The 15,391-nt window shown below is 48.3% G+C and overlaps 1 protein-coding gene across 1 annotated transcript in view; it reads left to right on the plus strand.

Annotated features, from left to right (window-relative positions):
• The window catches only part of LOC135513355 (probable JmjC domain-containing histone demethylation protein 2C), a 126,545-nt gene that overhangs the window by 29,003 nt on the left and 82,151 nt on the right, over positions 1–15,391 (plus strand). Inside the window, 3 exon segments of the mRNA XM_064936283.1 lie at positions 9,905–10,207; positions 10,210–12,626; positions 12,668–13,156. Of these exon segments, the coding sequence (XP_064792355.1) occupies positions 9,905–10,207; positions 10,210–12,626; positions 12,668–13,156 (3,209 nt within the window).

Consider the following 15,391-nt stretch of genomic DNA (forward strand, 5'->3'; position numbering starts at 1 on the left):
ACACTGACACACACACACTGACACACACACACACTGATACACACACACTGACACACACACACACTGACACACACACACACTGACACACACACACACTGACACACACACACTGACACACACACACACACACTGACACACACACACACACTGACACACACACACACACTGACACACACACACACACACACAGTAGACACACTCACACACGGTAGACACACTCACACACAGTAGACACACACATACTCACACACACACTCACTCACAGTAGACACACTCACACAGTAGACACAGTAGACACACTCACACAGTAGACACACTCACACACAGTAGACACACTCACACACAGTAGACACACACACTCACACAGTAGACACACTCACACACAGTAGACACACTCACACACAGTAGACACACTCACACACAGTAGACACACACTCACACACAGTAGACACACACTCACACACAGTAGACACACACTCACACACAGTAGACACACTCACTCACACACAGTAGACATACACACACTCACACAGTTGACATACACACACTCACACAGTAGACATACACACACTCACACAGTAGACATACACACACTCACACAGTAGACATACACACACTCTCACACACAGTAGACACACACACACCCACACAGGGAATAGGGTGCCATTTGGGACCCCTGAATCCAGTCGCCTGACGTTGGTCAGAGGACATAGTTGTGCTCTAAACAGCAGTGAGACCAGTGTCCTGCTGTAATACACCATGTCCTAGTTATTCCTACTGAGGGCTGTTCTGCTGTAATACACCATGTCCTAGTTATTCCTACTGAGAGCTGTTCTGCTGTTATACACCATGTCCTAGTTATTCCAACTGAGGGCTGTTCTGCTGTAATACACCATGTCCTAGTTATTCCAACTGAGAGCTGTTCTGCTGTTATACACCATGTCCTAGTTATTCCAACTGAGAGCTGTTCTGCTGTAATACACCATGTCCTAGTTATTCCAACTGAGAGCTGTTCTGCTGTTATACACCATGTCCTAGTTATTCCTACTGAGGGCTGTTCTGCTGTAATACACCATGTCCTAGTTATTCCTACTGAGGGCTGTTCTGCTGTTATACACCATGTCCTAGTTATTCCTACTGAGGGCTGTTCTGTCTGCTGTTATACACCATGTCCTAGTTATTCCTACTGAGGGCTGTCCTGCTGTTATACACCATGTCCTAGTTATTCCAACTGAGGGCTGTTCTACTGTTATACACCATGTCCTAGTTATTCCTACTGAGGGCTGTTCTGCTGTTATACACCATGTCCTAGTTATTCCTACTGAGGGCTGTTCTGCTGTTATACACCATGTCCTAGTTATTCCTACTGAGGGCTGTTCTGCTGTTATACACCATGTCCTAGTTATTCCTACTGAGGGCTGTTCTACTGTTATACACCATGTCCTAGTTATTCCAACTGAGTGCTGTTCTGCTGTAATACACCATGTCCTAGTTATTCCTACTGAGGGCTGTTCTGTCTGCTGTTATACACCATGTCCTAGTTATTCCAACTGAGGGCTGTTCTGCTGTAATACACCATGTCCTAGTTATTCCTACTGAGGGCTGTTCTGCTGTTATACACCATGTTCTAGTTATTCCTACTGAGGGCTGTTCTGCTGTTATACACCATGTCCTAGTTATTCCTACTGAGGGCTGTTCTGTCTGCTGTTATACACCATGTCCTAGTTATTCCTACTGAGGGCTGTTCTGCTGTTATACACCATGTTCTAGTTATTCCTACTGAGGGCTGTTCTGCTGTTATACACCATGTTCTAGTTATTCCTACTGAGGGCTGTTCTGCTGTTATACACCATGTCCTAGTTATTCCTACTGAGGGCTGTTCTGCTGTAATACACCATGTCCTAGTTATTCCCTTCTCAGGGCTGTTCTGCTATTATACACCATGTCCTAGTTATTCCTACTGAGGGCTGTTCTGCTGTAATACACCATGTCCTAGTTATTCCTACTGAGGGCTGTTCTACTGTTATACACCATGTCCTAGTTATTCCTACTGAGGGCTGTTCTGCTGTTATACATCATGTCCTAGTTATTCCTACTGAGGGCTGTTCTGCTGTTATACACCATGTCCTAGTTATTCCTACTGAGGGCTGTTCTGCTGTTATACACCATGTCCTAGTTATTCCTACGGAGGGCTGTTCTGCTGTTATACACCATGTCCTAGTTATTCCTACTGAGGGCTGTTCTGCTGTTATACACCATGTCCTAGTTATTCCTACTGAGGGCTGTTCTGTCTGCTGTTATACACCATGTCCTAGTTATTCCTACTGAGGGCTGTTCTGCTGTTATACACCATGTCCTAGTTATTCCAACTGAGGGCTGTTCTGCTGTTATACACCATGTCCTAGTTATTCCAACTGAGGGCTGTTCTGCTGTTATACACCATGTCCTAGTTATTCCTACTGAGGGCTGTTCTGCTGTAATACACCATGTCCTAGTTATTCCTACTGAGGGCTGTTCTGCTGTTATACACCATGTCCTAGTTATTCCTACTGAGGGCTGTTCTGCTGTTATACACCATGTCCTAGTTATTCCTACTGAGGGCTGTTCTACTGTTATACACCATGTCCTAGTTATTCCTACTGAGGGCTGTTCTGCTGTTATACACCATGTCCTAGTTATTCCTACTGAGGGCTGTTCTGCTATTATACTCCATGTCCTAGTTATTCCTACTGAGGGCTGTTCTGCTGTTATACACCATGTTCTAGTTATTCCTACTGAGGGCTGTTCTACTGTTATACACCATGTCCTAGTTATTCCTACTGAGGGCTGTTCTGCTGTAATACACCATGTTCTAGTTATTCCTACTGAGGGCTGTTCTACTGTTATACACCATGTCCTAGTTATTCCAACTGAGAGCTGTTCTGCTGTAATACACCATGTCCTAGTTATTCCTACTGAGGGCTGTTCTGCTGTTATACACCATGTCCTAGTTATTCCTACTGAGGGCTGTTCTGCTGTTATACACCATGTCCTAGTTATTCCTACTGAGGGCTGTTCTGCTGTTATACACCATGTCCTAGTTATTCCTACTGAGGGCTGTTCTGCTGTTACATTTACATTACATTTACATTTAAGTCGTTTAGCAGACGCTCTTATCCAGAGCGACTTACAAATTGGTGAATTCACCTTCTGACATCCAGTGGAACAGCCACTTTACAATAGTGCATCTAAATCATTAAGGGGGGGCTGGTGAGAAGGATTACTTATCCTATCCTAGGTATTCCTTGAAGAGGTGGGGTTTCAGGTGTCTCTGGAAGGTGGTGATTGACTCCGCTGTCCTGGCGTCGTGAGGGAGTTTGTTCCACCATTGGGGGGCCAGAGCAGCGAACAGTCTTGACTGGGCTGAGCGGGAACTGTACTTCCTCAATGGTAGGGAGGCGAGCAGGCCAGAGGTGGATGAACGCAGTGCCCTTGCTTGGGTGTAGGGCCTGATCAGAGCCTGGAGTTACTGCGGTGCCGTTCCCCTCACAGCTCCGTAGGCAAGCACCATGGTCTTGTAGCGGATGCGGGCTGTTCTGCTGTTAACTGGAAGCCAGTGGAGAGGGCGGAGGAGCATGGGGTAGTTACGTGAGAGAACTTGGGAAGGTTGAACACCAGACGGGCTGCGGCGTTCTGGATGAGTTGTAGGGGTTTAATGGCACAGGCAGGGAGCCCAGCCAACAGCGAGTTGCAGTAATCCAGACGGGAGATGACAAGTGCCTGGATTTAGGACCTGCGCCGCTTCCTGTGTGAGTTATTCCTAGGGTCGTACTCTGCGGATGTTGTAGAGCATGAACCTACAGGGGCTGGGCCACCGCCATGATGTTGGTTGAGATTCCGACAGGGTGTTGTCTGCAGTTATCACGCCAAGGTTCTTAGCGCTCTGGGAGGAGGACACAATGGAGTTGTCAACCGTGATGGCGAGATCATGGGGCTGGGCAGTCCTTCCCCGGGAGGAAGAGCAGCTCCGTCTTGCCGAGGTTCAGCTTGAGGTGGTGATCCGTCATCCACACTGATATGTCTGCCAGACATGCAGAGATGCTGATATCGCCACCTGGTCATCAGAAGGGGAAAGGAGAAGATTAATTGTGTGTCGTCTGCATAGCAATGATAGGAGAGACCATGTGAGGTTATGACAGAGCCAAGTGACTTGGTGTATATGTCCGAGAATAGGAGAGCTGGCCTAGAACAGAGCCCTGAGGGGGGACACCAGTGGTGAGACCTGTTATACACCATGTCCTAGTTATTCCTACTGAGGGCTGTTCTGCTGTTATACACCATGTCCTAGTTATTCCTACGGAGGGCTGTTCTGTCTGCTGTTATACACCATGTCCTAGTTATTCCTACGGAGGGCTGTTCTGTCTGCTGTTATACACCATGTCCTAGTTATTCCTACAGAGGGCTGTTCTGTCTGCTGTTATACACCATGTCCTAGTTATTCCTACAGAGGGCTGTTCTGCTGTAATACACCATGTCCTAGTTATTCCTACTGAGGGCTGTTCTGCTATTATACACCATGTCCTAGTTATTCCTACTGAGGGCTGTCCTGCTGTTATACACCATGTCCTAGTTATTCCAACTGAGGGCTGTTCTGCTGTAATACACCATGTCCTAGTTATTCCAACTGAGAGCTGTTCTGCCTGCTGTAATACACCATGTCCTAGTTATTCCTACTGAGAGCTGTTCTGCTGTAATACACCATGTCCTAGTTATTCCAACTGAGAGCTGTTCTGCCTGCTGTTATACACCATGTTCTAGTTATTCCAACTGAGAGCTGTTCTGCTGTTATACACCATGTCCTAGTTATTCCTACTGAGAGCTGTTCTGCTGTTATACACCATGTCCTAGTTATTCCTACAGAGGGCTGTTCTGCTGTTATACACCATGTCCTAGTTATTCCTACTGAGGGCTGTTCTGCTGTTATACACCATGTCCTAGTTATTCCTACTGAGGTCTGTCCTGCTGTTATACACCATGTCCTAGTTATTCCTACAGAGGGCTGTTCTGCTGTTATACACCATGTCCTAGTTATTCCTACTGAGGGCTGTTCTGCTGTTATACACCATGTCCTAGTTATTCCTACAGAGGGCTGTTCTGCTGTTATACACCATGTCCTAGTTATTCCAACTGAGAGCTGTTCTGCTGTTATACACCATGTCCTAGTTATTCCTACTGAGGCCTGTTCTGTCTGCTGTTATACACCATGTCCTAGTTATTCCAACTGAGTGCTGTTCTGCTGTAATACACCATGTCCTAGTTATTCCTACGGAGGGCTGTTCTGCTGTAATACACCATGTCCTAGTTATTCCTACTGAGGGCTGTTCTGCTGTTATACACCATGTCCTAGTTATTCCTACTGAGGGCTGTTCTGCTGTTATACACCATGTCCTAGTTATTCCTACTGAGGGCTGTTCTGCTGTTATACACCATGTCCTAGTTATTCCAACTGAGAGCTGTTCTGCTGTTATACACCATGTCCTAGTTATTCCAACTGAGAGCTGTTCTGCTGTTATACACCATGTCCTAGTTATTCCTACTGAGGGCTGTTCTGCTGTTATACATCATGTCCTAGTTATTCCAACTGAGGGCTGTTCTGCTGTTATACACCATGTCCTAGTTATTCCTACTGAGGGCTGTTCTGCTGTTATACACCATGTCCTAGTTATTCCTACTGAGGGCTGTTCTGCTGTTATACATCATGTCCTAGTTATTCCAACTGAGGGCTGTTCTGCTGTTATACACCATGTCCTAGTTATTCCTACTGAGGTCTGTTCTGCTGTTATACACCATGTCCTAGTTATTCCTACTGAGGGCTGTTCTGCTGTTATACACCATGTCCTAGTTATTCCTACTGAGGGCTGTTCTGCTGTTATACATCATGTCCTAGTTATTCCTAGTTATTCCACGGAGGGCTGTTCTGTCTGCTGTTATACACCATGTCCTAGTTATTCCAACTGAGGGCTGTTCTGTCTGCTGTTATACACCATGTCCTAGTTATTCCTACTGAGGGCTGTTCTGCTGTTATACACCATGTCCTAGTTATTCCAACTGAGGGCTGTTCTGCTGTTATACACCATGTCCTAGTTATTCCAACTGAGGGCTGTTCTGCTGTTATACACCATGTCCTAGTTATTCCTACTGAGGGCTGTTCTGCTGTTATACATCATGTCCTAGTTATTCCTACGGAGGGCTGTTCTGTCTGCTGTTATACACCATGTCCTAGTTATTCCTACGGAGGGCTGTCCTGCTGTTATACACCATGTCCTAGTTATTCCAACTGAGGGCTGTTCTGCTATTATACACCATGTCCTAGTTATTCCAACTGAGAGCTGTTCTGCCTGCTGTTATACACCATGTCCTAGTTATTCCAACTGAGAGCTGTTCTGCTGTTATACACCATGTCCTAGTTATTCCTACTGAGAGCTGTTCTGCTGTTATACACCTTGTCCTAGTTATTCCAACTGAGAGCTGTTCTGCTGTTATACACCATGTCCTAGTTATTCCTACTGAGGTCTGTCCTGCTGTTATACACCATGTCCTAGTTATTCCTACAGAGGGCTGTTCTGCTGTTATACACCATGTCCTAGTTATTCCAACTGAGAGCTGTTCTGCTGTTATACACCATGTCCTAGTTATTCCTACTGAGGCCTGTTCTGTCTGCTGTTATACACCATGTCCTAGTTATTCCAACTGAGTGCTGTTCTGCTGTAATACACCATGTCCTAGTTATTCCTACTGAGGGCTGTTCTGCTGTTATACACCATGTCCTAGTTATTCCAACTGAGAGCTGTTCTGCTGTTATACACCATGTCCTAGTTATTCCAACTGAGAGCTGTCCTGCTGTTATACACCATGTCCTAGTTATTCCTACTGAGGGCTGTTCTGCTGTTATACACCATGTCCTAGTTATTCCAACTGAGAGCTGTCCTGCTGTTATACACCATGTCCTAGTTATTCCTACTGAGGGCTGTTCTGCTGTTATACACCATGTCCTAGTTATTCCTACTGAGGGCTGTTCTGTCTGCTGTTATACACCATGTCCTAGTTATTCCTACTGAGGGCTGTTCTGTCTGCTGTTATACACCATGTCCTAGTTATTCCAACTGAGTGCTGTTCTGCTGTAATACACCATGTCCTAGTTATTCCTACGGAGGGCTGTTCTGCTGTAATACACCATGTCCTAGTTATTCCTACTGAGGGCTGTTCTGCTGTTATACACCATGTCCTAGTTATTCCTACTGAGGGCTGTTCTGCTGTTATACACCATGTCCTAGTTATTCCTACTGAGGGCTGTTCTGCTGTTATACACCATGTCCTAGTTATTCCAACTGAGAGCTGTTCTGCTGTTATACACCATGTCCTAGTTATTCCAACTGAGAGCTGTTCTGCTGTTATACACCATGTCCTAGTTATTCCTACTGAGGGCTGTTCTGCTGTTATACATCATGTCCTAGTTATTCCAACTGAGGGCTGTTCTGCTGTTATACACCATGTCCTAGTTATTCCTACTGAGGGCTGTTCTGCTGTTATACACCATGTCCTAGTTATTCCAACTGAGGGCTGTTCTGCTGTTATACACCATGTCCTAGTTATTCCTACTGAGGTCTGTTCTGCTGTTATACACCATGTCCTAGTTATTCCTACTGAGGGCTGTTCTGCTGTTATACACCATGTCCTAGTTATTCCTACTGAGGGCTGTTCTGCTGTTATACATCATGTCCTAGTTATTCCTACGGAGGGCTGTTCTGTCTGCTGTTATACACCATGTCCTAGTTATTCCAACTGAGGGCTGTTCTGTCTGCTGTTATACACCATGTCCTAGTTATTCCTACTGAGGGCTGTTCTGCTGTTATACACCATGTCCTAGTTATTCCAACTGAGGGCTGTTCTGCTGTTATACACCATGTCCTAGTTATTCCAACTGAGGGCTGTTCTGCTGTTATACACCATGTCCTAGTTATTCCTACTGAGGGCTGTTCTGCTGTTATACATCATGTCCTAGTTATTCCTACGGAGGGCTGTTCTGTCTGCTGTTATACACCATGTCCTAGTTATTCCAACTGAGGGCTGTCCTGCTGTTATACACCATGTCCTAGTTATTCCAACTGAGGGCTGTTCTGCTATTATACACCATGTCCTAGTTATTCCAACTGAGAGCTGTTCTGCCTGCTGTTATACACCATGTCCTAGTTATTCCAACTGAGAGCTGTTCTGCTGTTATACACCATGTCCTAGTTATTCCTACTGAGAGCTGTTCTGCTGTTATACACCTTGTCCTAGTTATTCCAACTGAGAGCTGTTCTGCTGTTATACACCATGTCCTAGTTATTCCTACTGAGGTCTGTCCTGCTGTTATACACCATGTCCTAGTTATTCCTACAGAGGGCTGTTCTGCTGTTATACACCATGTCCTAGTTATTCCAACTGAGAGCTGTTCTGCTGTTATACACCATGTCCTAGTTATTCCTACTGAGGCCTGTTCTGTCTGCTGTTATACACCATGTCCTAGTTATTCCAACTGAGTGCTGTTCTGCTGTAATACACCATGTCCTAGTTATTCCTACTGAGGGCTGTTCTGCTGTTATACACCATGTCCTAGTTATTCCAACTGAGAGCTGTTCTGCTGTTATACACCATGTCCTAGTTATTCCAACTGAGAGCTGTCCTGCTGTTATACACCATGTCCTAGTTATTCCTACTGAGGGCTGTTCTGCTGTTATACACCATGTCCTAGTTATTCCTACTGAGGGCTGTTCTGTCTGCTACTGTTGATCAGAGCCCTATTCCCTATATATTACACTACTGTTGACCAGGGCCCTATTCCCTATATAGAACACTACTGTAGACCAGAGCCCTATGCCCTATATAGAACACTACTGTTGCCAGAGCCCAAATTCCCTATATAGAACACTACTGTTGACCAGAGCCCTATTCCCTATATAGAACACTACTGTTGACCAGAGCCCTATTCCCTATATAGAACACTACTGTTGACCAGGGTAATATTCCCTATATAGAACACTACTGTTGACCAGAGCCCTATTCCCTAAATAGAACACTACTGTTGACCAGAGCCCTATTCCCTATATAGAACACTACTGTTGACCAGGGCCCTATTCCCTATATAGAACACTACTGTTGACCAGAGCCCTATTCCCTATATAGAACACTACTGTTGACCAGAGCCCTATTCCCTAAATAGAACACTACTGTTGACCAGAGCCCTATTCCCTAAATAGAACACTACTGTTGACCAGAGCCCTATTCCCTATATAGAACACTACTGTTGACCAGAGCCCTATTCCCTATATAGAACACTACTGTTGACCAGAGCCCTATTCCCTAAATAGAACACTACTGTTGACCAGAGCCCTATTCCCTATATAGAACACTACTGTTGACCAGAGCCCTATTCCCTATATAGAACACTACTGTTGACCAGAGCCCTATTCCCTATATAGAACACTACTGTTGACCAGAGCCTTATTCCCTATATAGAACACTACTGTTGACCAGAGCCCTATTCCCTATATAGAACACTACTGTTGACCAGAGCCCTATTCCCTATATAGAACACTACTGTTGACAAGAGCCTTATTCCCTATATAGAACACTACTGTTGACCAGAGCCCTATTCCCTATATAGAACACTACTGTTGACCAGAGCCCTATTCCCTATATAGAACACTACTGTTGACCAGAGCCCTATTCCCTATATAGAACACTACTGTTGACCAGAGCCCTATTCCCTATATAGAACACTACTGTTGACCAGAGCTCTGTGTGGGAATAGTGTGCCATTTGAGATGTAGCCTATGACTTCCTGTCTGGTCTGGAGTTGAATGTTATTTATTTCTCTCCTCAGGGATTTGAAGGGTTTTGTGGACCCCATCAGAACCATCACTCTGGCCCACCTGAAGCAGGAGCAGGACCGCAGCAGAACCCCGACCGGGAAGGACAGTCACCTGCACCAGCTCTACCTGGAGGCCCGTAATAAACAACAGCAGCAGAGGATGGCCCAGCAGCAACAACAGGAAGCAGGGCAGAGGGACCGGGCCAGTCAGTATAAGGAGGAGAACAGACGGATCCTCCAGGAGAGCATTGAGGTGGCCCCCTTCACCGCTAAGATCCGCTCCAGTGAGACCGACAGGGAGCCTAACCCCTACCCCGGATCCCCTCGCTCCCCTCCCTGCCCCACCCCTACCCCCGGATCCCCTCGCTCCCCTCCCTGCCCCACCCCTACCCCCGGATCCCCTCGCTCCCCTCCCTGCCCCACCCCCAGCGCCTCCACCAGGAGAAGGAAACGGAGCCCCCTGCTGCAGACCTGTATAAGTTTAAACAGCAGTCCCAGCACAGTCCGCCCCCCAGTAACTACTTCACTACCCTGTCCAACAGTGTGGTCAACGAGCCACCGCGTCTCTACCCCTCTAAAGAGCTCAACTCATACTTTGACAAGGGGAGCAGGGAGCAGGAGTCTGCAGCAGCCTCTAGTCTCTCTCTGGGAGGAGGGGCAGCGTTCAGCTCCAAGTCCCTGTCCAAACCCCCTCCTCTCATCAAACACCAGGCTGATGGGGAGGGTCTGCTAGGGAAGATATCAGAGCAGCTGAACCAGCAGGTAAGCCTATCCAACATGCAGAGGTATCGTCTCAGTACCATAGTCAGCCCGGTTAGTCCAGACCTCTCGCCTTCCTCCAGTCAGAGTCAGACCCAGAGCCAGACCCGAACCCACTGTCAGACCCAGAGTCAGACCCAGAGCCAGACCCGAACCCACTGTCAGAGCCAGAGTCAGACCCAGAGCCAGACCCGAACCCACTGTCAGAGCCAGAGTCAGACCCAGAGCCAGACCCGAACCCACTGTCAGAGCCAGAGTCAGACCCAGAGCCAGACCCGAACCCACTGTCAGAGCCAGAGTCAGACCCAGAGCCAGACCCGAACCCACTGTCAGACCCAGAAACAGAGCCAGAGTCAGACCCAGAGCCAGACCCGAACCCACTGTCAGACCCAAGCCCAACTAAGGTGTATGCCAGCACTGCACCGTGCCCCTGTGTTCCACCCTCCTATCCAGCAGACACTGGACAGGAAGGAGGCGGGCTACGGCCGCTTGTCTCCACCCACCCTGACCCCCATCCAGCCAGTCAGCTCGGCCGGTAAGGTGTCTGAGCAGCAGAAACCGCCCACCCTTCTGCCCGAGCTACGGGAGGTCAGCGCCGTGTGTAAGGGCGGGGCAGCGATGACCTCATCCGAGGTGTGCCGAGTCGGCGACTCTCAGAGCCACGACAAGCTGGGATGGCATTCTGAGAGGAGTCCCGGCAGGAAGCCTGGGGCCACCACGGCGTCTGTTATTGTCCGTCCCTCGACGTGTATAAAGTACGACGGCTCGCCAGGCGCCAAGACCTCTTCCTCGGCCAAGGACTCTCTGACGGGGAGGATGTTCCCAGGCGGCAGGCCTCAGACAGTCTGTCTGAAACTGGCCTATGAGAGAGACAGGGAGTCTGGAGGGAAGGTGATCCTGCCAAACACTAACTTGGAGGAGGCTGTTTGCGTGCAGCAGTACAATAACAACTTTATGAGAGTGCCCCAGTCTCAGGGAACCTTTCCAGTCTCTGTCTCGGCTGCTGCCAACTCTGTGTGCAATAGGAGTAGTGATGTGACTAGGGCAGACTCCAACATGGCTCCCTACGGTGTGCTGAGTAGAAGACAAGAGAGAACCTACTGTGGGCCCAACACCTCCAGCGCTAGCAGGACAGAGAGCTGTGGCCCTCGGGGCAGGGCCTTCCACTCAGGGCCTGGGTTAGAACCAAGGGCCGAGCTCCAGCAACAGGAGGGGAGCTCCTCCAGAACCTCATCCCCCAACCTGCACCCCGGCCCCAGCCTGGCCAGCCGCACCCAGGCCTCTCCCAACCCCAGCCAGTCCTACTATGGGAGCTTTATCCATCTGAAGAAACACAAGGCAGCGTTGGCAGCAGCCCAGCAGTCCAGAGGTCCTAGCAGCAGCCCCAGTGGTAGTGGTCCTGAGAGCCTGATTGAGCCATCTAACAGTAAAGCTCTTCACATCTCCCCTCCACCTCCCCTTGCCTCGGCCTCAGCCCAGAACCACAGAACCACAGAAAGCCCAGGAGCTAGCCCCAGCCCTGGCCCCCTCCCCAATGGCCAGCCAGCCCAGATGAACCAGAGCCAGTCTCAACCCAACTACCACAAGCTGAAGAAGGCCTGGCTCACCAGACACTCCGAGGAGGACAGAAACATAAACACTATGATGAAAACAGAGGAGGCTGATAAGTCTGTTACCACCACTGTGAGCCCCTCTGTGTCCAAGTCTGTTACCACCACTGTGAGCCCCTCTGTGTCCAAGGCTGTTACCACCACTGTGAGCCCCTCTGTGTCCAAGGCTGTTACCACCACTGTGAGCCCCTCTGTGTCCAAGTCTGTTACCACCACTGTGAGCCCCTCTGTGTCCAAGTCTGTTACCACCACTGTGAGCCCCTCTGTGTCCAAGGCTGTTACCACCACTGTGAGCCCCTCTGTGTCGAAGGTTGTTACCACCACTGTGAGTGAGCCCCTCTGTGTCCAAGGCTGTTACCACCACTGTGAGCCCCTCTGTGTCCAAGTCTGTTACCACCACTGTGAGCCCCCTCTGTGTCGAAGGTTGTTACCACCACTGTGAGCCCCTCTGTGTCGAAGGTTGTTACCACCACTGTGAGCCCCTCTGTGTCCAAGGCTGTTACCACCACTGTGAGCCCCTCTGTGTCTGAGATGGAGATGATCAAGCCTTGCACCGTCACTCTGATTGCCTCTACCTCCAGTGATGTGGAGATGAAGATAGAAGAGGTCAAAGGTCAGGAGGACAAGATGGCCGCTGAGGACAGGAATACGCGGCGTGGGAGCAAGAGGGTGTACGACCACGACTCGGCCTCAGAGAGCGGAGAGGACTCTGACGCCAGCGAGAGCAGCAAGCAGGAGCAGAGGGCGAAGAGGCAGCCCAAACCCACATACAAGAAGAAACAGAACGACATGCGCAGGAGGAGAGGAGACGGAGAGAAAGATGAGGATGAGCTGAAACCCAACGGGATCTTTAGGAGCGCCAGGGAGAAGACCAAACTGAAACTGTCCAGCAACAGTAAGTCTAGCATTAAAGGGACATTTCAAAATGTTTCAACTTCAGATTCACCCTCACCAGCACCACCCCAACACCAACATATCATCTCCACCCCAACATCAACATATCATCTCCACCCCAACACCAACATATCATCACCACCCCAACACCAACATATCATCACCAACATATCATCACCACCCCCAACACCAACATATCATCACCAACATATCATCACCACCCCAACACCAACATATCATCTCCAACATATCATCACCACCCCAACACCAACATATCATCTCCAACATATCACCACCCCAACACCAACATATCATCTCCAACATATCATCACCACACCAACATATCATCTCCAACATATCATCTCCACCCCAACATCAAACATATCATCACCACCCCAACATCAACATATCATGTCCACCCCAACATCAACATATCATGTCCACCCCAACACCAACATATCATGTCCACCCCAACACCAACATATCATCACCACCCCAACACCAACATATCATCACCACCCCAACACCAACATATCATCACCACCCCAACACCAACATATCATCACCACCCCAACACCAACATATCATCACCACCCCAACACCAACATATCATCACCACCCCAACACCAACATATCATCACCACCCCAACACCAACATATCATCACCAACATATCATCACCATATCATCACCAACATATCATCACCACCCCAACACCAACATATCATCACCACACCAACATATCATCACCACACCAACACCAACATATCATCTCCAACACCAACATATCATCACCACACCAACATATCATCACCACCCCAACACCAACATATCATCACCAACACCAACATATCATCACCACCCCAACACCAACATATCATCTCCACACAACACCAACATATCATCTCCACCCCAACACCAACATATCATCTCCACCCCAACACATAATCTCCAGCACCACTCCAACACCAACATATCATCACCAACACCAACATATCATCACCACCCCAACACCAACATATCATCACCACCCCAACACCAACATATCATCACCAACACCAACATATCATCACCAACACCAACATATCATCACAACACCAACATATCATCACCACCCCAACACCAACATATCATCACCGACACCAACATATCACCAACACCAACATATCATCGCCACACCAACATATCACACCAGCACCAACATATCAGCACCATCCCAACACCAACATACCATTTCCAGCACCTCCCCAACATATCATCTCCAGCACCACCCCAACACCAACATATCAACCTCAGCACCACCCCAACATATCATAGCCAGCACCACCCCAACACCAACATATCATCACCACCCCAACATCAACATATCATCACCAACACCAACATATCATCACCATCCCAACACCAACATATCATCACCACCCCAACACCAACATATCATCACCACCCCAACACCAACATATCATCACCAACACCAACATATCATCACCAACACCAACATATCATCACCACCCCAACACCAACATATCATCACCAACACCAACATATCATCACCAACACCAACATATCATCGCCACACCAACATATCACACCAGCACCAACATATCAGCACCATCCCAACACCAACATACCATTTCCAGCACCTCCCCAACATATCATCTCCAGCACCACCCCAACACCAACATATCAACCTCAGCACCACCCCAACATATCATAGCCAGCACCACCCCAACACCAACATATCATCACCACCCCAACATCAACATATCATCACCAACACCAACATATCATCTCCGCCCCAACACCAACATATCATCTCCGCCCCAACACCAACATATCATTACCGCCCCAACACCAACATACCAGCACCACCCCAACACCAACATATCATCACCAACACCAACATATCATCACCAGCACCACCCCAACACCAGCATATCATCACCAGCACCACACCAACATACCATTTCCAGCATCACCCCAACATTACAGTATTATCATAATCTCCAGCACCACCCCAACATTACAACATTACCATACACCCAGCACCACCCCAACATTACAGCGTTACCATATATCCAGCACCACCCCAACATTACAGCATTACCATATATCCAGCACCACCCCAACATTACAGCATTACCATACACCCAGCACCACCCCAACATTACAGCATTACCATATATCCAGCACCACCCCAACATTACAGCATTACCATATATCCAGCACCACCCCAA

This window comes from Oncorhynchus masou, chromosome 24 (assembly GCF_036934945.1).
Source record: "Oncorhynchus masou masou isolate Uvic2021 chromosome 24, UVic_Omas_1.1, whole genome shotgun sequence".
Classification (NCBI taxonomy): Eukaryota; Metazoa; Chordata; class Actinopteri; order Salmoniformes; family Salmonidae; genus Oncorhynchus; species Oncorhynchus masou.